The sequence below is a fragment of the Lissotriton helveticus genome, chromosome 3_1, assembly GCF_964261635.1.
Source record: "Lissotriton helveticus chromosome 3_1, aLisHel1.1, whole genome shotgun sequence".
NCBI classification, from domain to species: Eukaryota; Metazoa; Chordata; class Amphibia; order Caudata; family Salamandridae; genus Lissotriton; species Lissotriton helveticus.
In genome coordinates, this window is record NC_136061.1 from 1923528134 (window position 1) to 1923552470 (window position 24337).

Here is a 24337-nt window from a genome sequence, read left to right on the forward strand (position 1 = left end):
ATGGCTGCCAGAATTACTATCTGATTTGTGCCTTTGTCTCACTCCCCAGTCAAAGCGCACTCAAGTCCACTCCTTTTCCTGACGAATCTGCAGATCAAATACTATGGCTGGGTCAGCCTTTGTGTTAAAACCTAATGCTTCCAAAACAAGATATAATCCACAACAGCGACTGAAATTCAAATGTGCGTTTGTGAGCTAAGAATAAATACTGGACAGATTTCCAGGTCATGGCGGCAAGGATTCTCATTGCCCAGTTCTGGGACCCACATAGCAGTGTGAAGGAGAATACTTTTGTTTTTCATTCTCTCTTTTCAAGCTGAATCTCAGTCAAGGCCCTGCAAAGAGAGCTGAAAACTACCTGGAGAAGGAAGAACTGCTTGTTGGGTATATGGGTTTACTGGACCAAATCACCCAGAGGAATGCCAGCCTTGTGGTACCATCACCCTGACTACCCAATGACTAGGAACTATGCATTGGACTTGGATCCTAACTAGGGTTGGGTGATAAATTCCTCTCCATCGGCTTTGTTTGTGGAGTTTTGCCCACTCTGGGCTACTCTGGGTTACGCTTGTAACGCAGAGTTCCAGCCACTTAGCTGAGTTTCTTCTCATGTGTGGCTCACCAATGGCGAGCAAGAATTGGTGTCCCCTAGCATGATTTTCAGGCACTAGAATAACGCCTGGCAAGATTTTTTCAGCGCAGGCGGTCACCACCATTTGTGATGAGAAAGCTGCCTCTCGAGTAGAAAATCAACTTGAGAGACAGCAAAAAACAGCTGAAGGAAGAGTCCAGCTTGCTGGGCCAGGGATTCCAGTGCATAGTTGTTGGATTCAGCTTTAGCTCCCCGTGAAGAGATCCTGTCTTCCATCTTACGCCCACACTTGCAAAGAACACCGTGGGCATGGTAGGGTGAACTCTGAGTCACTTAGTCGCTGGACTCCTTGATGAAACAAGGATCAGCTCAGTGTGAGTGTGGCTCGAGTGGGCAGAGGGGACTTAGATGCTGAATATTTCTGATTGGCTCTAGAGTGGCCCCTTTGGAATCCTTCCCACCTGGGGGTGAGTCTGCTATATATGCCTGTTGGTTCCACCCAGAAGGAAGTTTGTACACACGTGAGTACACCATTGAGCAAGGACTGCCGGACGGACGGATGCTCTCTTGTGAGCAAGAGAGGTATCAGGCTAGAAGTCAGTCTTGCTGCTGCTTTCTCCAAAACGCTCCCAGAACCCTATATCTATTGCGGATAAGCCTGCTTATTTCAGCCTGCAGACAGGGGTGAATTAAATACGAGGTTCTTGTGTAGGCAGAAGTTTTACTTTTCATGAAGCACTGACTTCGTCAAAGCAAATAGACTACAGTTTATTACTGCTGGAAACCCTGTGTCAAAACCAAGAGGCAATTTGCAGTGCTCGTGGATTCTCTATGTTTATATGTTCAATCTGTTGAGAGAATTAAGTTATTGGGCAATTTGCATTGAATAACTATGTGCACAAAAAAGTACTCTTTCCATTTTTTTAAGTAAAGACATTGCCTGTTTTGGTAGCATTATTGAGTGTTATTAGTGTTTCTACTGAGTTCTGAGTCTGTAGCCCACACAGGATGTACGGCATTACGACATGTACTTTTACAACGCGTGCCGTTACAACGCGGTTTTTTCAACGCAAGTCGTTACCACGACTTGCGTTGGAGGGAGTGCGGACTCAGGAATTTTTTCATTTACTATTCCAACACCAGCCTACGTACAGTAGGGAAGGTGTTGGATAGTAAATTAAAAAATTCCTTGTCCTGCAGCGCCCTTCAGCGCAAGTCGCGGTAACGACTTGCGTTGAAAAGACCGCGCTGTAACGGCACGGCGGTGTAACAACCGCGTCGTAAAGGCTGTTCACCGCCCACACAACCTCTCTAACTAACTCTTGGACAGCTCTCCCTCTCTATCTGAGGTTCAAAAGCGAATGGAAGGTTTCGGTGCTTAGTTTTGGTTACAATGATAAGATGGTTCTAGGATACCATTGGTAAAGCCTCAACTTGACACAATTAAAACCCAGTGACCTTTAAATATGCCCTAAGAGACCAGAACCAATTCCTACAATTTCTTTTCTGTTTGATGATTTTTCTCAGTTCCTTTTCAGTGTTTTTGTTAAGACAACAAAGGAAGACTGTCATGAGAAGAACAATGATTGAATTGTTTCTTCACCACACAATAAAACTTCCACAACAACATATTTGGCAGCCCACCGCCTACCTATGTATCAACGTACAGGGATACCTTTTTAGGCCCACAGCAACATCCACCCATATATGCACCACAATGATCAGTCAAGATGGTGTCTAAACAGAACTCCAAACTCCCCATAATCCGGGTAAATCACCAGACGGATATGAGGCGTCCTCAACAGTACCCAGTACCTCCAGTTTACACATAAACATACAAACGCGCTGGGCAACATGCAGAGAAAAATTCCCAATTATCCCCACACTGTCTTCTAATGTCTACTAAAACATTTTATTTTCGAACATATTTCGTTTTCTTTCGCTGTCCTGCATATGTAGGAAGCAGTGTGTTTGCTTTTTTTTTTTTTAGCAAACCTGTCTATTCCTTTAAGACTGTCTGTTTTCACAGTTTCTTTCAGCACACGCCCTTGTCGTCGTCTTCTCCGTCACTGGGGGTTTGGATATCCCTCGTGCAGTTTGTGATATTTTAGGGTTGGGATATGAGTCAGGCGGTTGCGAAGCCAGGTGTTAAAGCATGCACCTCTTCACACTGGCACTTGCTGCAGCAGCAGCCCGTGGAGGCTGGAGGCGACAGAGTGTGACTTCACAGCTATGCTGCCTCTGAGGGTGTGAACACAGTCCCTGCTAAGGGGATGCGGCCGCCACCATCCCATGTGTGTTTCCTTAGCGTTCGTTGCTGATGGTATTTCCATGTCTGTATGCTGCTGAGAATAGATTCAGAAGGGAGAGTGAAAACCCAGGAAATAGATATTAGATCTTTTCTTTTGCGTTTTTAGAAGGTGGGTTTTTCAAAGGCTTTTTTTCACAATAGAAAATCGAAACTAGAAAACAAGGCTTCCATCCATTAATTTTCATATTTGAGGTGAGCTAGCTATGCTTTTGACAAAATAGCCCTTCCCAGCATTCGTTTGCCAATACTATCTATGTACTATATGAAGTGTTCCACCTCCTATCCAGGCACCATATGTTACAGCTATATAGTCTATCAAATAAGAAACAACCCATCCACTCGCCAAATGCCTTTCCTATCGCCCAGGCAATAACGAAACTCACCTACCATCCTGTTCCTTTTGTACAACTCCACAGGTAGTCATCGCAGATAAGCTGTAGCATCCATGGCCTTTAGTTCTTAAATGTAAGCCCTGTGAATTGGGCAAAACTGTTCTAGGCCTTTTTTCACCTCTTTAACCCCTTATTGAGTATGATAGCTTGCTGGGCTCCCTACAAGGAGATGCCCCCTTTCTTTTCTGCTTTTCCCCTGGGAATCCTTTCCTGGTGGTATTGTGGGGTCCATGATCTCCCAGGGAAGTGGCTATTCAATAGGAATTTAAAGGTGGTAGCCGCAGGGTTATTCTTGCAACTTGAAAAATCTCAATCAGTTCTCAACCAAGTCTCGATCGACATTGGATCTCAAGGATGCCTACCTTTGGATCCTTATTTTTCCTCCTCGTAAGAAATTCCTCAGATTTATTGTGGAAGAATGCCATGTGCAATGTCAGGGCCACCCTTTCAGCTTGTTTACTTCTCTAAGTGTGTTTACAAAGGTGTTGGAACCAATTGCAGCTCTTCAGAGGAGTTTTAGTTCATCCTTACCTCAATGTTAGTTCATTTATCTTCCAAAACTATTTTTCAAGAACATACACAACTGGTTTGTCAGGCTTTGTTGGACCATGGGTTTTTGATCAACCCTAACTAACTCCAACACAGTATCTGGAGTTAATAGGGGCCAGATTCCAGACAAATCTAGGATTAGTGAGTCTGCCACAACGAAGAACGGTCATGATTCAACTTCTACTGCACTTTCTGGGGAAATGAATGAATGAATATTGGACTTATAGAGCGCTAAACTTATCCCAAGGGCGTCAAGGAGCTATTGCGGAACTAATGGGCAGACAAGATGACAAGCTTATACTGAAATCTGTGAAAAAAGCAGTGTCTTCAAGGCTTTACAGAAGAGAGAATGTGACACCTGACCAGAAAACTCTTCCGGAAGGAAGTTCCACAACTTAGCAGCAGCAACCGCGAAGGCTCTACCTCCCCATTTCGCCTTATTAAACTTCGGTACTGTTAACAGATTCTTATCTGCAGATCGGAGCTGTATAGTTGGAACATAGCGATGGAAAATTGCCTTATCACCATCAGGGCCTGCGCCATAAAAGGCATTATGCGTTAGGCAGAATGTTTTGAAGAGGATCCTACGGTCCAGAGGAAGCCAGTGTAGCGTTCTAGGAGAGGCTGAGTGGAATTTGGGAAGGCTCATCACCAGCCTGGCCGCAGCATTCTGCACAAGCTGCAAACCTCCCACCAGCCCTTTATTAATGCCCAAATACGGGGCATTACAATAATCCAATCTGGACATTACCAAGGCAATAACAGCCTGTTTGCGTGAGTCAAATGAGAGAAAATGAGAGATTTTCCTGAGTATCCTAATAATCCCAAAACAAATGGACACTGTCCTACTGTCCTACGGCTATGATCCCTAAATTTTTGCCAAGGAATACAGGACAGGGACAAGCGCCAAGTGTGTCCGGCCACCAATCGCTGGGCCAAAAGTCCAGTTTGCTGCCAAAGATCAAGACCTCAGTCTTCTCCCCGTTCAATTTCATGAAATTAGCCACCATCCAGGAGGAGACTGCCTGCATACAATTCCTAAAATTAAGGGCAGAGTCCTTAATACTATGAGTGATGTACACCATTATTTGGGTGTTGTCCGCATAAGACAAAACCTCCAACCCAAAGGATCTCACCACCTTAGCAAGCGGGCAACATAAAATATTAAAAAGTGTTGGGCTCAGGGAGGAGCCCTGAGGAACGCCACATGACAAGGAATTAGAGGGCGAGTAAAATTGGCCAAATTTCACTGTCTGTGCCCGATCACTAAGAAATGAAGCAAGAAGCCCCAGGGCCGATCCCCGACCCCTGTCTCTCTAAAATGCTCAACTAGCCTCAGATGAGATAGGGTATCAAAAGCTGTGGTAAGGTCAAGTAGAACTAACAGTGTGGTATGCCCTGTGTCCATTTGAATACGGATATTGTTAAAGACAGCAGTTAATACAGTTTCCGTACTGTGATGGCTTCTAAAACCGTGTTGTAAACCATCAAGTAATTGGTGATCCTTTAAGTAAGCGCTAAGGTGGGAATTTAGATAGGTTTCCAAGATCTTAGCTGGAACAGGAAGCAATGAGATTGGGCGATAGTTTTTCAATTCTGTGGGGTCCAAAGGAGTGGCTTTACCACTGCAGTCTTCTACAGGGTAGGATACTGTTCCTCTGAAATAGCTACATTCAGTACATAGGTAAGGTGTGGATTAATGACTTCGACCAATATTTAGCACCTTTGGGGGGATGGGATCCAAAGGTTGAACCAGATTTGACTCCATCTAGAAGCCGATCCGTAACATCAGGCGCTAAACAAGGAAAAGTAAGTAGCCTGGGAAAATTAAATACAGCTTCTGAAAGGGATTGGCCCCATGTCCAGGACCACGTGTTAAGTCGTAGTTTTTGTGGGACTTTTCTTTGTTGTCAGTGGACATCTTTGAATTAGTCCTACAAATGTGTTTCTTCTTCTCTCTCCCTTGCAGGCATCATGTATCTTTGTGGTATCTTGGGCTCGTCTTCATCTGGGTTCCATGGTTTGGTACCTGCTGCAACATTGGAATCCATCACAGCAAATCCCGGAAAATGTAGCACTATAAACAAACAATATTTGGGAGGAAATACAATGGTGGAGGAATTCAGAAAATTTAGCCCAGGGAATCCCTTTAGCTAAGCCTCCTTCGGTAGTCCTGACTACACATGCAAGCAAAATGAGGTTGGGGGCTATTCTAGAACATCAGATAGTCGTGGGGAGATGACTACCAGAGGAGACGACCCATAAATGAAGACAGTGTTTCAGGCACTTCTCAATTTCTTTCATCGGCTGAAAAAGTATGTAGTCTTCGTAAAAGCAGACAATAAAGTAGCTCAATTCTACTTCCACAAGCATTCAGAGAGTGTTCCTCCATCCATAGCTCTCCTGACTAATCAGCTAATCAGGTGGACAAAGAGTCATTTATCTCTCTATCAGCAGCCAAGGCCGGACTGAGAACACAAATCAGCCCTGGCAAAATCACGGTGATCAAGCCAGCAATTGAATCCAAAATCATTATCACATAATGAAAACACTCACACACAGCATTACAATCCATCACACATCACAAATTGCAGTACTTCAAAAGCACACCAAAACACTTTGAATAATCAGATTCATTCTGCCATACTCATACATACAATCTGTTCAATTCATTCAGGAACAAGCAAAGCACTGCATTTCAGGATCTCTGTAAAATCTATCAAAATACACATTGAAAAACCCACCAACTCTGAGCTCTGGACAAAATGGGAAAAATCTGAAATCAGGTGCTCTTTAACTCACAGTCTTCCTCTGCTACCAAACTTTATGGTGTGGGGAACCCTAAAATTTTGACACCCCGCCTCTACAAGACGCCCACAGTTTTGATGAATGGGCGATGCTGTTAAACCTCAATTTTATGAGGCAATATGTCCCAGTGAAAAGACCCCTCCTAACAAACAAAAACATCAGAAAATACATTCAATTAAGTAAGGGGCCCACTCAATAACTGAGATCTAGATCACTAGAATAATTAAAGGGTTTTATTACAAAATTGAGGTGATACAGAGTCAATGCCAGGCAGGCTCTCAGTAAATAGGGCATAACAGAAAAGTGCTAGGTCAAAAATATTGTAAGTCCCAAGTGTGTTGCAAAATCAAGAGAGGAATTAACAGTTTGTCTCGTAGAATAGGAAAGTCTTTGGCTCGCCCCCCAAAACCAAGAGTATTTATACATTATTTGTGCATATGAAATTAACGGAACTGCAGGTTCATCATGGTATGATCACAAATGTAACATCCATAGCAAATCAGAGCAGCGTCTAATATTACCTTAGCATCTTCGCATTTTCCCACAACATGAATAATTATTTTTCCCCCACTATGCTAATCCCAACTGGAGATGGTGGATCATACTATATTGTAAAGAAGATATCTTCAATCCAAGTATATAGTTGAAGTAAGTCTTTATTAGTCAGAAGTGAAGAGACCTCCAGCTCCTTCCACAGCTTCCTCTGTATTATCTGCTATTCACATCATAACATTCTAACCTCCTAGCAACATCCCCACAATTCTAATAAGCATAGATCCCAACACATCTCCCCCCAATACAATATCAGAAGAAATATACAAATAAAATATCTAAAGAAACAAGGCTTTCAGGAACAAATAAAGGTCTATGGAGCATTACACTTTGCGACATTCCCACAGCTCCAAGCAGAACCATCATTTAGAATGAGAACATTTTTCTTCACAACCTTTACTTGTTTAGGTTGAGAATATTTACTTTCACCCTTAGTTACAATGCCACATTTCTTTGTCACAACCCAATCACCAACACATATATTCGGATCCCTCACCCTCATTCTGATATTGTATGCATGTGTAGAATCACGCTGCCTACTGACAACACAATCCTTCACACTTGATCGGTTGACCCACACACATTCCCTGTTTTTGAGCCAACCCGGAACTTCCTTTAAACCTGGCTCACGCCCCTTTAGAGAGACAAATGGAGAGATACCGGTGACCGAATGTGGAGTAATCCTGTAAGACCAGACCATTTTCTTAAGCTCCTCAGACCACACCAGACCATTCGCCAATGACAACTGTATGTTCTCCATCAACAATCTGTTGATCCTTTCCACAAGGCCATTGGCCTGCGGCCTAAACAACGCAACCTTCTCATGACAGATTCCCATGCCATCTAAAAATTCCTTCATTTGTCTTGATACAAGCTGCACACCATTATCTGAAACCAAAGTTTTTGGAATACCTTCATTTAAAAATGTTCTCTCCAAAAAATTTATCACTCTCTTAGTGTCAATACTTTCAGTGGACTCCATTACGAACCACTTAGAATGATAGTCCACCAGAACCATTATGAACCTATTCCGAGTACCCAATTTGGAAATAGGTCCCAAGAAATCAATCGCTAATTTCTCCCAGGGCCGTACCGGAAATTCAACACAGGAAAGAGAAGGCTGCCTAACAACCTTTGTTTTATCGCTCGCAGCACACGCATGACAATGCCTAACCAACTCATCGATCTCACCATCCATCCCTGGCCACCAATAGGATTCCCGAATCCTCCTCTTGGTCATGTTCCTCCCCAAGTGGCCTTCATGTGCTATATTCATAATCTTCGATCTAAGACTGGACGGTGGCACCAAACGGTTTCTCCTCCACAACTTCCCTTCAGATACACTCAATTCAGCTTCTACATTAGAAAAGCTCTTCAAGAAAGTGTCATTGAGGGATTCTCTAGACCAGCCCTTAGAGACATGTTTCATAACCAAAGGAATTATCTGATCACCTGCCATGGCAGATTCCCAATCACTTTTATCAAAAGCAAGAATCTCATTACAACTAATTACAGTATCTTCCACATCTACCAGATCTACTAACTCTACAGGCATTCTAGATAAACAATCTGCAATAACATTTTTCTCTCCTTTTACATATTCCATCTGAAAATTATACTCCAGCACTGACAAAATCCATTTCGATATTCTAGGGGTGACATTACCCTCCAAGCCTCTACCCCCTTTAAATAAATGCACGAGGGGTTTATGGTCTGTGCGCATTCTGAAAGGCAAACCCCAAAGAAAATATCTAAAGTGTTTAATCCCCCAGGTGCAAGCGAGAGCCTCCCTCTCAATAACCGAGTAAGATACTTCAGCCCCCTGTAACCTTCTAGAGGCGAAACCTATAATCCTTTCCACACCATCAGATATCTGAGAGAGCACAGCCCCAAGTCCCACAGCACTAGCATCCGTGGTAACATAAGTCTTGGCCTTAACGTCAAAATGCCCTAGGGTAGGTGCATGAATAATTCCTACTTTCACACGCTTGAAAGCATCCTCACATACAGGATCCCATTCAAAAACTACACCATTCTTCATCAAGCATCTCAAAGGCTCGACAACATCCGAAAAATTCTTAATGAACTTTGAACAATATTCAGCTAAGCCTAAAAAAGACCTTAGCTGCTCTTTAGTCGTTGGCGTAGGAGCATCATTAATTGCAGAAATTATACTTTTTTTTGGCTTAATACCTAAACCTGATATCTCATGACCCAGATACGTCACACAATCTCTCTTCAGTTGACATTTTTCCTTTTTTATGGTCAAACCATTAACTTCCATACGCTCCAAAACTTGTGTTAAAATCCTATCATGATGTTGACAATCCTTCCCAACTACCAACACGTCATCTTGAAAACATAATACATTCTCAATCCTTTTCAAAACCCTCTCCATTACTCTCTGAAACACCGCTGATGCTGAAGCCAACCCAAATGGCATTCTGCAATATCGAAATGCCCCCAGTGGTGTTACAAACGAAGTAAGGTGCCTTGATTCTTCGTCTAAGTCAATTTGGTGGTAGGCTGCAGACATATCAATTACACTGAATATCACACCACCACCCATGGCACTTAACATTTCAGAAATATTAGGCAGTGGTTGCCTATCAACCCATATATTCTTATTTAAATCGCGTAAGTCTACACAGAGACGAATTTTGGTTCCACCATCCTTGGGCGCGACTACAATGGGGGCGAGCCATTCAGACGCCTCAATAGGCTCTATAATCTTTAGGTCTAACAGCTTGTCCAATTCTATTTTCAGGGGTTCTCTCATCAAGTGTGGTAAATTTCTTACTTTATGAACCACAGCCACCGCATTTTTCTTAAGAATGATTCTATGAGAAAATCCCTTCAATTTTCCTAACTTTTCTGTAAAAACATTAGGAAATTTCTTCATCACATCTGTTTCAAAAGTATCTATACTAAGAACAGAAAATGAAGAAACAGGTTCAGAAGCATTGGGATTCAGTACAATTCCTAGATCTTTCTGGTGACGCCAACCAAGCAGGTTGGACCCCTGCTTAGTGAGGTACACTCTTCCAAATACTTTTTTACTTTGAAATGTGATTACCATCCATTTGAGACCTAAGATGTCAATGGTCTTTCCACCATATCCAACTGCTCTTATATCAGGAGAGGTCCAAGAGTTGAGATCCACATCACCATCCCAAATCTCAACATACATATCTTTGGACAACAGGGTATAAAGGCTCCCAGAATCTACCAGCATGTTAACATTTCTGGTTTGAGGATGCATAGGATCCCTAGAATCAAAATTGATTAAGCAGTGTGGCTTTTCAAGCTTATCAGTACTCTCAGTAGCCACATCAACAAGACAGATAGGATCTTGTATACAAGGACAATCTTCACTTAAAACCAGTCCATCTACACAGAGCATCAAATTATCAATATTTTCACAAGAGTCATCAATTTCATTAACATGTTGAGTCTTAGCATTACAAGCTTTAACTACGTGACCCCTCTTTCCACATCCTCTGCAAATAGCATTCCTAGCTGTACAACGAGGACTCGATGCAATGTGTCCTGGAGATCCGCATCTATAACATTTTACAAGACGTGAATTCCCTTGTTGCACAAAATTTGGAGGACGATAAATTGGAGAATGGTAGTTAGATAACTTATTGTTTTTAGAATCAAACTTCTTAACAACTTTCATTTCATCAACAGATGCTTGTGTCTGAGATTTTGCACTAGACTCTAATTCCTTTGCCACATTATCTTTAGATATAGAACCAGAACATTTATCCATTTCTTTTATCCATAAGTTAGTATTTTCTATAGCTTTAACGATTTCAACAGCTTCTTCTAAGTTACAATCTTTACTAAGTAACTTCTCTCGCACCCTTTTATTATTAGTGCACCTGACGATTTGATCACGGATCAGAGAATCTGTCAAATCTTTAAACTGACAATTAAGTGACAATCCCCGCAAGGCTGCCACATACGTTGCAACATCTTCATCTGCCTTTTGAACCCTACAAAAGAACTTATGTCTTTCTAAAAGGGTATTAATTTTTGTGATGAACCTTTTTTCTAGCATTAACATACTCATGTCATAGACATTAGCAGCATGACCATCTCCCACACCTAAAGATATCTCAGGCAAATCTTCGTATAACCTTCTACCTTCCACCCCCAAATTATGAAGGAGAATGGCTTGTTTGCGAACAGGACCATATTTGTCCGCACCAGATGCTAAAACATATGTGAGGAACAATTTTTTCCATTCTTTCCAAGGTATTGGGGGTTCACCAGGAGTAGGGAGAAAGGAAGGGGGGGTAGCAAAGCTTTGATCACCCATGGTAAATAATTGATATCACCCCTGTTAATAATCAATAATACCCTTGTGAACAAATAATAGCACCCTTGTAAACTAATTAATAGTACGTCAAAAAGAAATAATGCACACTATATTCAATACAGTATTTGAAAATAGAGCATTAAAAACGATGTCTACACACAATATTCACCACAGAATATGAAAATAGAATATGAAAAACGATGTCTTCACTATTACATCACCAGATGACAAAATAGTTTTGTTGCCATGAAATATCTTTGATTCTTGACTCTTCTTCCCATTGCTCGAATTTTGCTCATCAATTCAAGTCTTTCCGACGTTACCGACTCTTTGCCGAGAAGTTAAGATGGCCGCCACGTATATTTGGATTTGCGTGGCAGTAAGACCAAACAAAAATGGCCGCCGAAGTTGTTTGACGCTGCGTGAAGATTAATCCGATCCAAGATGGCCGCCAAGTGTTCTTGACGCTGCGTGACACTGCGTAGCGTGATGACGCGATGGAAATGCAGCAGAAGGAGGAATGTCGGACGCGAGCAATATCCAATGCTTGGCAACAAGAGTGCGATGCAGATAACGACGATAAACAGCGCACACAGGTAGGCAGTTGAAGAGTTCAAATGATGCACTAGAAGCGCTGATCGCGTTGTAAAGAAAGTTTGACGATTTTTAAGATAAGGGAAAATCACTGGCAAAGTGATGCTTGGCAAGTCAAGGGTAAATCCAAATAAATCCAGAAGCACAGTCAAGGACAATTGTCAGAAGATCTAGACAATATCGCTTAAGCAGACAGATGGCACAATAAAAATAGTTGTGATTCTTGCAGCAAAAGCACAAGGGTTTTTTTTTTTTTTTTTTTACAAGAGTAGCAGGTTTTACAAGAGTAGCATTATTGTAAATCTTGTTGCGCGCTTGCTAGTCATGAAATTCGAAACCTGAATTCAACCTATCTATCCACTTCCAGGATTTAGATAGAGGGCAATATGCAAGTTGAAATGTACATACCACAGGGCTTCTGCTGCCACAGGTTTGCTGCTGCTGTTGCTGAAACAGAGTTGGAGGAGTAAATTGTATACCACAGTCCAATTCAGTTGTGGTATCATCCAGGGGTGGAGGTCAATTCCAAACTCTGCCCCTGCCAGAGTAAAAGGGTTCCCTCGTCGCCAATGTAAAGAAGATATCTTCAATCCAAGTATATAGTTGAAGTAAGTCTTTATTAGTCAGAAGTGAAGAGACCTCCAGCTCCTTCCACAGCTTCCTCTGTATTATCTGCTATTCACATCATAACATTCTAACCTCCTAGCAACATCCCCACAATTCTAATAAGCATAGATCCCAACATATATACAACAGCAAACTATTATAAATTAATAGGGTAAAGTGAACTAAATGTAGCACCATGAAATGCAGCTACAGTTCGTGACTGGGGAAGATTAATTGAGAACAGCATAGACAATGACAATGGAAATAAATAATATTCTGCTTGATGATGTGCCGTTGTAATAATAAACAGTGTGCAGTGGGAGGACAGTGGAATAAACAGTGTGCAGTGGAAATAAATAATATTCTGCTTGATGATGTGCTGTTGTAATAATAAACAGTGTGCAGTGGGAGGACAAAAGTGACATCCATTTAGTAAAAGATGGCTATAAACCTAAATTGAGGCCTAGTTGACAAGAGTCAGGAAAACACACTTCTACGCATCAGGCAAAAATATTATATCAGTGTGTACATGTGTAATTGAGTGTAAACTACATTTTGCATGCTGTTAATATTGAACTAACTACGTGTCTAGAAACAAAGGTTGAATAACATATACAAGAGATACACCTATATTGTGACTGGATGTTATAACAAATGGGTACTCCTTCTTTGTGAGAAAAATACCCATCAGTTGTCGATCGATACCGCCCTGTTCATCATCTGGGATCCTTCACATCCAGAAGGTAAGGGTTGTTTTCTACCCACTATGGATGGGAAAGATGTAAACAACCTATCTGACCAGTGAGGCCCAGTGTAAACTATGTTATACCTTGGCGTAACGTGACAACTGTAGAGCAGTGTGTAAAAGTGATGAAATGAAAAAGTGCTAAGTGTGACTAAAATTGGATAGTGAAGAGGGAAAAGAACACTTTAATAAGACACCTCTTTACTCCCAAATCAATAAAAAGAGCAACAAAACAGTAGCTTTAGCAAATAACTACTCCTTAATTTGTAAGGTCGACATGTTTCTGCAGACTATGTGGATTGCGAGAGGTATCCTGCTGCTTCATCAGTACCATTGTCACTACTACTCTAAGTGCTAGTGAAGAAATAAAACAGATTTTTTTCACCTGGGTATTGTGTATGTCATCATTCTCCTGGCTTTATTTTGAAGTCCCCAGAACGATAGATGATCAGGAAACACACTAACAGACACGTAGAAAGACACACAACCAGACATTATTATAAGTATGGTTAGAATTTATAGAGTAATCCAACTTGAGATAAACTATTTTATTCTCTGGTACATCTAAAATTGCACTGATACTCTCTGATAGGTAGAGTATAGGCTCTCACTTACCTAAATGGCAGGAGAGAAAAACTCCACCTCACCTGGCCACAGCGCAGGTAAATAGAGCACCGCTCTAGAGGGCAAAAAGATCATGGAAAGGGGATTAAAATGACCAACCAATAAATTGTTATAATAGCACTGCTCATAGCACCAAGACAGCGAACCAATTGTTAACAATGTTGGACATTATCATGTTTGATCTTAGTTACATAACCTTGGTATTCTCAGTGTGAAAGGGGCTGACATAAGGTATTTGATGTTCACTGGTACAAGCCCATTACCTCTTTGTCAGACACAGCACTCCCTGTTCACTATAACTCTGAATCGGACAATAGTCGTGCAAGGAGCTTAGCTATTCAGTAAATAGGTAGCTTTAAAGTTTTTCGATCTTAATTACGTTATGCCTGATAAAAGAGGCGCCTGTTTTTAAGTGATCTTCAGCATTCACAAAGAAAAGGTTCATTCACTCCGCAAAAACGTTCCGATCCTGTTTGGTTGTAACTCCAAACCGAGTGCTACATGTACGAGGAGCTTACGATAAACACATAGTTTCAATTAAACAGATAGTTGTATGCCACGCATCTCTCAAACGTCTATTACAATGCAAAGACATGACGAGCATTCATGGCTGTGGTGTATCGAAAGCTTACCATCCCGGCGGTACCCCTGGCGTCCTTCTGGGCTGTCTCGGGGAGGTACCGACCCGGTGAAAGCAAAGCACCTATATCCGCATTGATGCACTGCGCGATTGACGTACCGTGCGCCGTCTCCCTGCGCGCGCGCCGAATGTTGATGGGACTTGTAGTCTTAGTCTGAAACTAAGACCCGTTTTCGGCCGTTGATTTAATAAAGTTTTATCGAAGAATGCCTTGAGAGAGAACTTGGTCTCATCTCAACCCAGGCCATGTTTGTAATAAAGTTTGTTAAAAAACGTATCTTTTTTGTACAAACAAGGGAGAATGTTTTTGGAACCAGAGACTCAAAGTGTGTTTTCTCAGTATTCGTAAGCCAATCGGGAAGAAATAGAGTTGTCAATGCTCAGCTGTATATGTCTCGCTATCGTGCATTCTATTATTATCAAGAGATGATGAGTCTTTCATTTCAGTTATTAAATTGTTACACGTTAGCATCTGCCCACAGTATATTTCCTATTTTATTTGAGTTAAAAAACAGGAATGTCTGAAGAACAAGATGACTCTGAACTTCGGTCTTACGAACAACCAAATTTGCACTGCTGATATTAGACATAGTGGAAATCTATAGAGACAATGAAAATAATCTCGTATTTCAGTGCAAACGTTTTAATGGGCCCTCCCATCCGGCATCGAACACTAAAATACGCGTGTTTTTTCAAGGACATACATTAGTTACTCTTAGAGTTTCTACATGTAATATACATTAAGGCAGTGCTTCAATCCCGGTTATATTAAATGGGAAGGACTCAGAGATGAGACACGGTGTCGATCGTATTGACACCTCCCTCTTTGTGACATCTAAGTTCACTTCAGTCTAGTATCGTCTTCAGACATTTCCACGATGTCTTAGTTCACACTACTTATGTGTCCCTATTGAGTCTAGACAAATGTAGTTCGTGGCTATTTCAGTATATCATAGCGACATCCAAGGGATGTCCTCGTTTAATCCACTCTTGTCTGAATTTAATTTATACACCCATTTCTGTTCTTTTTTAAACAGAAATTTACTAACATCTGTTATGTGGGTGGGGATCAGCGGCTGTTCAATTACTGTCCATTTCATGTCGGTGGGTTTATGTCCTGCTTCCAAAAAGCAGGACATAAACTCGGGAAACCTTGGCTTTTGGTCTCGTATGGACCAATTGATCCTTCAAGTTCTGTCCTCGCTTAAAAGCGAACAGAGGTGGAGGGAGCTTATCTGTTCCCGTGTTCAAGATCCCCCAATGTTTTTTAATGATCTTCTGGAACTTATTAGACTGTGTACAGTAGGTGTTAACACATGTAATTCGATCTTGTTTCTCTTTCGGGGCAATAGTTCTAATTGGCTCTCTCGATTGTTATTGGAGGCTCTTTTCTTTGCCCTCCGGATCAAATTTTTGGGATATTTTTTAGCAGCTAATAAGTTTCATACGAGACCAAAAGCCAAGGTTTCTGAGCAGTGGGCACTTTATGGCATATGCCAGCAGTTACAGGCCACCACCCTTGTGGCAACTGTGCGGCCTGTCCCCAGACCTCTAGAACAACTAGTATTGATATAGGTACTGCACGCCCCTGGGAACAGCGACGGTTTACAAACTGTAATAGTCAGAACCTTGTGTATCTTATAACCTGCCCCTGTAACAAGAAATATGTAGGGATGACAACGCGAAAAATTAAGACCCGGATTTCTGAACATGAGAGCACAATCAGATGTCAGAAGCAGGCGACGAGGCGGACAAATCACTTTTTTTAAGCAGGACATAAACCCACCAACATGAAATGGACAGTAATTGAACAGCCACTGATCCCCACCCACATAACAGATGCTAATAAGTTTCTGTTTAAAAAAGAACAGAAATGGGTGTATAAATTAAATTCAGACAAGAGTGGATTAAACGAGGACATCCCTTGGATGTCGCTATGATATACTGAAATAGCCACAAATTACATTTGTCTAGACTCAATAGGGACACATAAGTAGTGTGAACTAAGACGTCGTGGAAGTATCTGAAGACGATACTAGACTGCAGTGAACTTAGATGTCACAAAGCGGGAGGTGTCAATACGATCGACACCGTGTCTCATCTATGAGTCCTTCCCATTTAATATAACCGGGATTGAAGCACTGCCTTAATGTATATTACATGTAGAAACTCTAAGAGCAACTAATATATGTCCTTGAAAAAACACGCATATTGTAGTATTCGATGCCGGATGGGCGGGCCCATTAAAACGTTTGCACTGAAATACGAGATTATTTTCATTGTCTCTATAGATTTCCACTATGTCTAATATCAGCAGTGCAAATTTGGTTGTTCGTAAGACCGAAGTTCAGAGTCATCTTGTTCTTCAGACATTCCTTTTTTTTAACTCAAATAAAATAGGAAATATACTGCGGGCAGATGCTATTGTGTAACAATTTAATAACTGAAATGAAAGACTCATCATCTCTTGATAATAATAGAATGCACGATAGCGAGACATATACAGCTGAGCACTGACAACTCTATTTCTTCCCGATTGGCTTACGAATACTGAGAAAACACACTTTGAGTCTCTGGTTCCAAAAACATTCTCCCTTGTTTGTACAAAAAAGATACGTTTTTTAACAAACTTTATTACAAACATGGCCTGGGTTGAGATGAGACCAAGTTCTCTCTCAAGGCATTCTTCGATAAAACTTTATTAAATGAACGGCCGAAAACGGGTCTTAGTTTCAGACTAAGACTACATGTCCCATCAACATTCGGCATGCGCGTGCAGGGAGAGGACGCATGGTACGTCAATCGCGCAGTGCAATAATGCGGATATAGGTGCTTGGCTTTCACCGGGTCGGTACCTCCCCGAGACAGCCCAGAAGGACGCCAGGGGTACCGACCGGATGGTAAGCTTTCGATACACACAGCCATGAATGCTCGTCATGTCTTTGCATTGTAATAGACGTTTGAGAGATGCGTGGCATACAACTATCTATTTAATTGAAACTACGTGTTTACCGTAAGCTCCTTGTACGTGTAGCACTCGGTTTAGAGTTACAACCAAACAGGATCGGAACGTTTTTGCGAAGTGAATGAACCTTTTCTTTGTGAATGCTGAAGATCACTTAAAAACAGGCGCCTCTTTTATCAGACATAACATAATTAAGATCGAAAAACTTTAAAGCTACCTATTTACTGTACAGCTAAGCTCCTTGCTCGACTATTGTCCGATTCAGAGTTATAGTGAACAGGGAGTGCTGTGTCTGACAAAGAGGTAATGGGCTTGTACCAGTGAACATCAAATACCTTATGTCAGCCCCTTTCACACTGAGAATACCAAGGTTATGTAACTAAGATCAAACATGATAATGTCCAACATTATTACCAATTGGTTCGCTGTCTGGGTGCTATGAGCAGTGCTATTATAACAATTTATTGGTTAGTCATTTTAATCCCCTTTCCATGATCTTTTTGCCCTCTAGACCGGTGCTCTATTTACTTGCGCTGTGGCCAGGTGAGGTGGAGTTTTTCTCTCCTGCCATTTAGGTAAGTGAGAGCCTATACTCTACCTATCAGAGAGTATCAGTGCAATGTTAGATGCACCAGAGAATAAAATAGTTTATCTAAAGTTGGATTACTCTATGAATTCTAACCATACTTATAATAATGTCTTGTTGTGTGTCTTTCTACGTGTCTGTTTGTGTGTTTCCTGATCATCTATCGTTCTGGGGACTTCAAAATAAAGCCAGGAGAATTATGACATACACAATACCCAGGTGAAAAAAAATCTGTTTTATTTCTTCACTAGCACTTAGAGTAGTAGTGACAATGGTCCTGATGAAGCAGCAGGATACGTTTCGCGACCCACATAGTCTGCAGAAACATGTCGACCTTACAAATTAAGCAGTAGTTATTTGCTAAAACTACTGTTTTGTTGCTCTTTTTATTGATTTGGGAGTAAAGAGGTGTCTTATTAAAGTGTTCTTTTCCCTCTTCACTATCCAATTTTAGTGACACTTAGCACTTTTTCATTTCACCACTTTTACACACTGCTCTACAGTTGTCACGTTACACCAAGGTATACCATAGTTTACACTGGGCCTCACTGGTCAGAAAGGTTGTTTACATCTTTCCTATCCATAGTGGGTGGAAAACAACCCTTACCCTCTGGATGTGAAGGATCCCAGATGATGAACAGGGCGGTATCGATTGACAACTGATGGGTATCTTTCTCACAAAGAAGGAGTACCCATTTGTTATAACATCCAGTCACAATATAGGTGTATCTCTTATATATGTTATTCAACCTTTGTTTCTAGACATGTAGTTAGTTCATACCGTTTGTGTGACCCACTGCTACATTTTGTGTATGTAGCTGTATTCATTAGGAGTTGTAGCATTGTAGGTCCTTAAATATCCCTTTAGGCCCTCCCTCCATAGTTTTGTATTAATGCTGTTAATATTGCCCAAAAATATAAACACACACACATATCTTTAAAAAAAAACAGCAGAACCTAGCTGCAAAAGCAGCCACACAATGCACAGAAGACCCCCAACTACAGGAGAGTCACTACAAAACCCAGGATGCCTAGACTGCAAGAGACCCATACCATGCAGTGAATAACGTATGACTTTAGATGTCCTATATCATGCACAGATTGGCCCTGGCTTTAGGAGAAAATTCTTTCCTTTTGTGTACCATCGGACACACTTGACATCCTCATATGTATCTGGTGTTTTAGCATATGATTTTATTCCCATACTTGCCATATGATCTTCAGACTTGAGCTTGTTTTGACCCTTAGATACGTAGCACTCTTGAGCTACCGCTTGATTACTGCTATCTGGAGTCAACCTTCATGTCACACATTGTTTAGGCTTATATACTTTTTAAGCATTTCCTAGAACTTGTTTTCGGCATCTAAATATTTTGTCTTCTCTTAGAAATGTCCGGAAATGATCTTATCAACATTTATCGGTTTTCATTACCATAGATTATATTTTCTGCATCTAGACACCTTTGTCTTCTCTTAGGTACGACCACAGCGAGCTCTTTGGATTATACCAGATACCTTTTCAAGTTCAATATGTGACCCTCACTATGACTCTTAGTTACACTACCTTACCTTTTACGTACACAGCTTTTGTCTTCTTTTAGGAACACCGACGACATCTTCATGTCATTGAGAATTCGTTGAGTATGCTAATAATACACTATGTCACCACACATGTTTTCGGTCCCTATCCATTTGTCACAATATCATGTTTCTTTTGCACCATAGGGTCTCCACCAAACAGGGGTTTCTTGGCCTGCACAGTTTACACCACTAAAAATTCATTACAGCAGCTTGATTCTTTTCAACGTTTTGTTTATTATTTCAACATTTATGTCCTTCCCAGCCACATCTCCACATGATGTGACGAAACACGTGTCGGCTTGCTTTATTTTGTACTGATCAAGACTGAATTATAAAACACCATTCATGCTTCGCTGGACTACGACTCTTTATTACGCACCTCTGATGAACTGTATTTAACTGTCTGGTTTTGACATTAGAACCAATCACCCTTAAAAGAGTGCACAGGACTTTGTTGACATGCTTTAGATGTTGTACTCTATGAATAGGATGCCAAAGCTTTCAGGTGTTCATTACAATGGAGGCAGCAGTGAGTGGGACCTTAGGGGCCCGTATTTTCCAATGGCTAAGACTTCATGTATCTCACCAATGCAGAGCATTCCTTTGGTTACTGGTGTCCCTCGCTATACATAGAATGGCGACGGCTTACATTGGGACACACGCCGTATCCATTGACTCAAGCTGCAGACCTCCTTCACCATGCTGACAATGACCCAGGCTGCAAGGCTCCCTCATTATATTCAGAGTGGCCCTGGCATACGGTGATTCATGAAAGCATGTAATGACTTAGGTACAGGTGCCCCATGCAATGCAGGAACTGAGTACCTCTTTATTTGCCACCCACACTCTCAAAATGATTCATGCGTCACCTTTTTCAAAACCCAGCAGGGAGAGCTACAGGTGCTGCACTTACCTCTTTTGATTTGCGGTGCCAGTCTTTGCCGCTCCCAGTTGCCTTCTCTTTCTTTTCCTCATTAGCACCTTGCTGAGGGGTATAGGTGGCAGTTCTCCAATCTCTGGGTGAGTTGGAAATGCTGGCAATTTTGGATTCTGTGGCACTGTTTTCCTCAGTCAGGGACCTGGATGACCTCTGTGTGAACATACTCTTTTTCAGAGCCTTCACCCGGAGACTCTCAGTGTTGCTTCCACTGGCATCAGAGCAGCACCACTCTGGGTTGTTGTCTAGCTTTCCACCATGGGGTGTGCCATGGCCCTGTGGTACGCCTGGAGAGGCACTCCCACGCGACTGTGCCTCGCTACTCGAGGACTGCTCCTCTGCCTTTGCCTTCTCCTTCTCTGGCTGTTGGATTTTCTCATCCAGTTTGTTGAGTTTGGCTAGGACCTGGGAAACTTCTTCCTTAACCCCTGACAAGGATTCCAGCTTTTTCTCTATCTCCCCTATCCTGAGCACCAGTTTAAAAACACTGCTCTTCAGTTCTCCGTCTGCACCGCTCTCTCTCCGGCCTCCCTTTCCTGGTTTGACAACCCGAGAAGCGCTTCGCTCAGGGGAGCTCTCACAGTCAGTTTTGTGGACCTGGGACAGGGAACCACAACTGTTGTAGCAAGAAGACTGCATGATACCCACTGAGTCACAGATACTCATGTCATCAAGAAACCTGAAGATATCACTGATGTCATCGCTGACTATTTCTGAGTCCGCTTCTGAGAGCTTGCGGGCATGAAAGTCCCCAAATCTGCAAGAGGCCGAACTGCACAGCTCTCTTCCTCGCTTGGCCTCCCCCTGCTCAGTCTGGGTCCCAATACTTGCTGTCTTATCAAAGCTTGCTTGCTGTGATGAAGAGTGGCTCAGGCTTTTCTCCTTAAACTTTCTCAGCCCCTCATGTTTGTCTGGCTCCAGAGGAGAGGGTCCATCTATACACTTGTGTGCATTCGGATTCACAGCATAGCTGCTCTGTGAGGTCATCACCTGGTCTTTTGCATTCATGTATGGCACAGGGTGATGTCGCTCTGGTGCTGCAGAAAAGTTTGAGACCTGGACATTGGTACTTGGGTATGGAAGATTGTCCTCTGTCTGCTTTCTGGTGAAGAAGGACCTTTCAAAATCAGGTACCTCTTCCGTATTTAGGCTCCAGCTCTTTATTGGCCAGGCGGCCTGCTTTGTTGGTCTCCCTGAGAATCTCTTATGTTCCTGTGGTCCGATTATTGTGGTTGGTCCAAAGTATGTAGAGGCTTGGAGGTCATCGAGGCTTTCATGCTTCACTCTACGCTTTTCCTGCAGTGGTGAGTATTCCATGTTCACATACTGATTGCTGTAGGGTATCTCGAAGCTGTGGTTGAAGAAGATGGGTTTGGGGGTCTCTTTCCTGGCCAGCGGCTCACCACCCAGGCTTTGTTTGCTGGGTGGTATGACATTGGGCGGTATGGTGATGAGGTTATGGAAGTCCTCCTTGAAAATGTTCCTTTTTTGCACACATGAGTTTGGTATAATGAAAGGCTCTTCCCTGGAGATAAAGGCCTCCTTCAAGTCCTCATGCATGGGCAGAGAGTCTTGTTCGGAGATGGTGTCATTCTCAGGGTTCATTGGAAAGTATGTACTCTGCATCTCACAAGGTTCAGAAGTGGCCATGGAGTAGGATGCCAGGGCCTGCAGTCTGTCTAGTGAGGCTGCCCGACCTTTCAGCTCTTTATTCACACCTAGAAGGAAATTGGGCTGTTCAGAAGCTAAGAATTGGTGGCAGTCCTTGCAGTCCGTTTTTCTGCACTTGGAGGCTCGTCTCATGGAGTAGCCCCTATTAAAGTCGCGGTCGCAGTTTGAGGAACATTCCACCACACTACAGGCATCAGTGTCAGATCGGCATGATTCAAAGGATTCCTTCTTCCTGAGTTTGGGATGCCGGGGAACAGGCAGCTTCTCCTTGGCAATCCCCCCATTCATCTGGATCAGGTTAAAGATGGTCACGATGTCTGCCGCAACCATGAGCTTCTTCGACTGCTGGTTCTCTACCATGCATCTCATTTTATCCTTGAATAAGGTAGCCGGGAAGCTGGGGTCCAGGCAAGCAGTGTAGAAGAGGACACTGCGCAGCTTGGTCAGCTGGGCGAGGTCAAAGCGGGCACACAAGGACTTGCAGAGATCTTGGTAGGAGACGGTGTTCTGTTTCATATCCAGCTCCTCGAGGATCTTCACCAGCAATAACGAGGAGTCCTGATTTATCTCCATGGCTGATTGATGTCGGTGATCTTTCAGATCGGAGTGAATTCAATAACTCTACAGGAAACAGCAAACAACATAATCACTGACCAGTCATTGGCTGTAAGACATATTATAACAATGTGTGATATGATCATCCATGCAATAGCAGTGAGGTTTAAAACTAGGTCATGTGACACCAATGGGTGTGGAATATGGTCCGCAATGTCATAAGAGCTGGGTGTGATATCGATAGAGCTTTCCAGCTTTCCAATATCCCAGTGTGATACAGTTGCCCATGAAATAACATAAAGTGTGCCACTGTGAACAATATCTGTCTATGTTATAATCGGCTATTGCCAATGTCTGAAGAATGCTATCTGCACTGCAAAGCTGCCCTTTCACACCAATATTTGATCAATAAAACATTCATACAGGTAAATACGTGTGGCTTCTCTGACCATCGCATTCCAGTGCCACAATGGCCATCTAAGCCTTTGTGTTACAAAAACCAGAGCTCCATATGCTAATAGAGAAGATAGAGATCAGGTATTGTTAGGTTGCAGGTATTACTTTCAAAGAAGGAGAGGTTGTGTTTTAAAACAAAATGAAATATAATGAAGGCAATTTGCAGAAAAATAATAATATAGACTAAGGCAAACATGCATAGACTCTATTTAGAGAGAAGAGGCATGCAGAGGATGGAAAGTAGTGAGAGGATCATTCCACAGAAAGGGAGAGTGGGCAATCAGATTAAAGCAGTGGTGCTGTAAACCCATGATTTAGCAACTTAGGTGGGGAAGGTGTGGACTCTATAAAAACGAATTCGTTATTTATAAGCCTGTTCTTTCTAGAGCTATGAAGGCAAAAGTTCTTAAAGGGAAAAAACAGGGAAGCCCATAACAGAGGTTGCACTTTATAAACCCCTGATTGATTGATTGAGGTTAGGGATGCAAAACCAATTACAGTGAAGGAGGCTCAGAAAGAGAAACAAAGAGAAAGCAGGAAGGAGGTGTGAAAGAAAGGACACATGGAAAGAAGGAAAAAAACTGTCGGGACGAAGGGTCCAAAAGGGTGAAAGGATGAGTGCAAGGGCGAAAGCATTGATGGAGTTTAGGGTTAAAGAACATTTGACCATGTATGGGAGTGTGAAAGAAGGGATGGCTGTGAGAGGATGTGGAGTAATGGGCAGAGCTGCAGACTTTGAAATTGGGGACCCAGGTTCGAGTCTAAGCGTTGGCTCACAATCCTGTAATTCTGGGCAAATCATGTGACCTTCCCATGCTTAAACAAGCATTGGCATAGCCAATAGGT

General features: G+C 42.2%; 1 protein-coding gene across 1 annotated transcript in view; it reads right to left on the reverse strand.

Moving 5' to 3' along the window:
• MINAR1 (membrane integral NOTCH2 associated receptor 1) overlaps window positions 1-23074 on the reverse strand; it is a 227520-nt gene extending 204446 nt beyond the window's left edge. Inside the window, exon 1 of the mRNA XM_078684065.1 lies at window positions 20786-23074. Coding sequence (XP_078540191.1) covers window positions 20786-23053 — 2268 coding nt within the window. The 5' untranslated portion in view covers window positions 23054-23074. The remainder of the gene's footprint in view (window positions 1-20785) is intronic.
• Between the last annotated feature and the right edge of the window lie 1263 nt (window positions 23075-24337).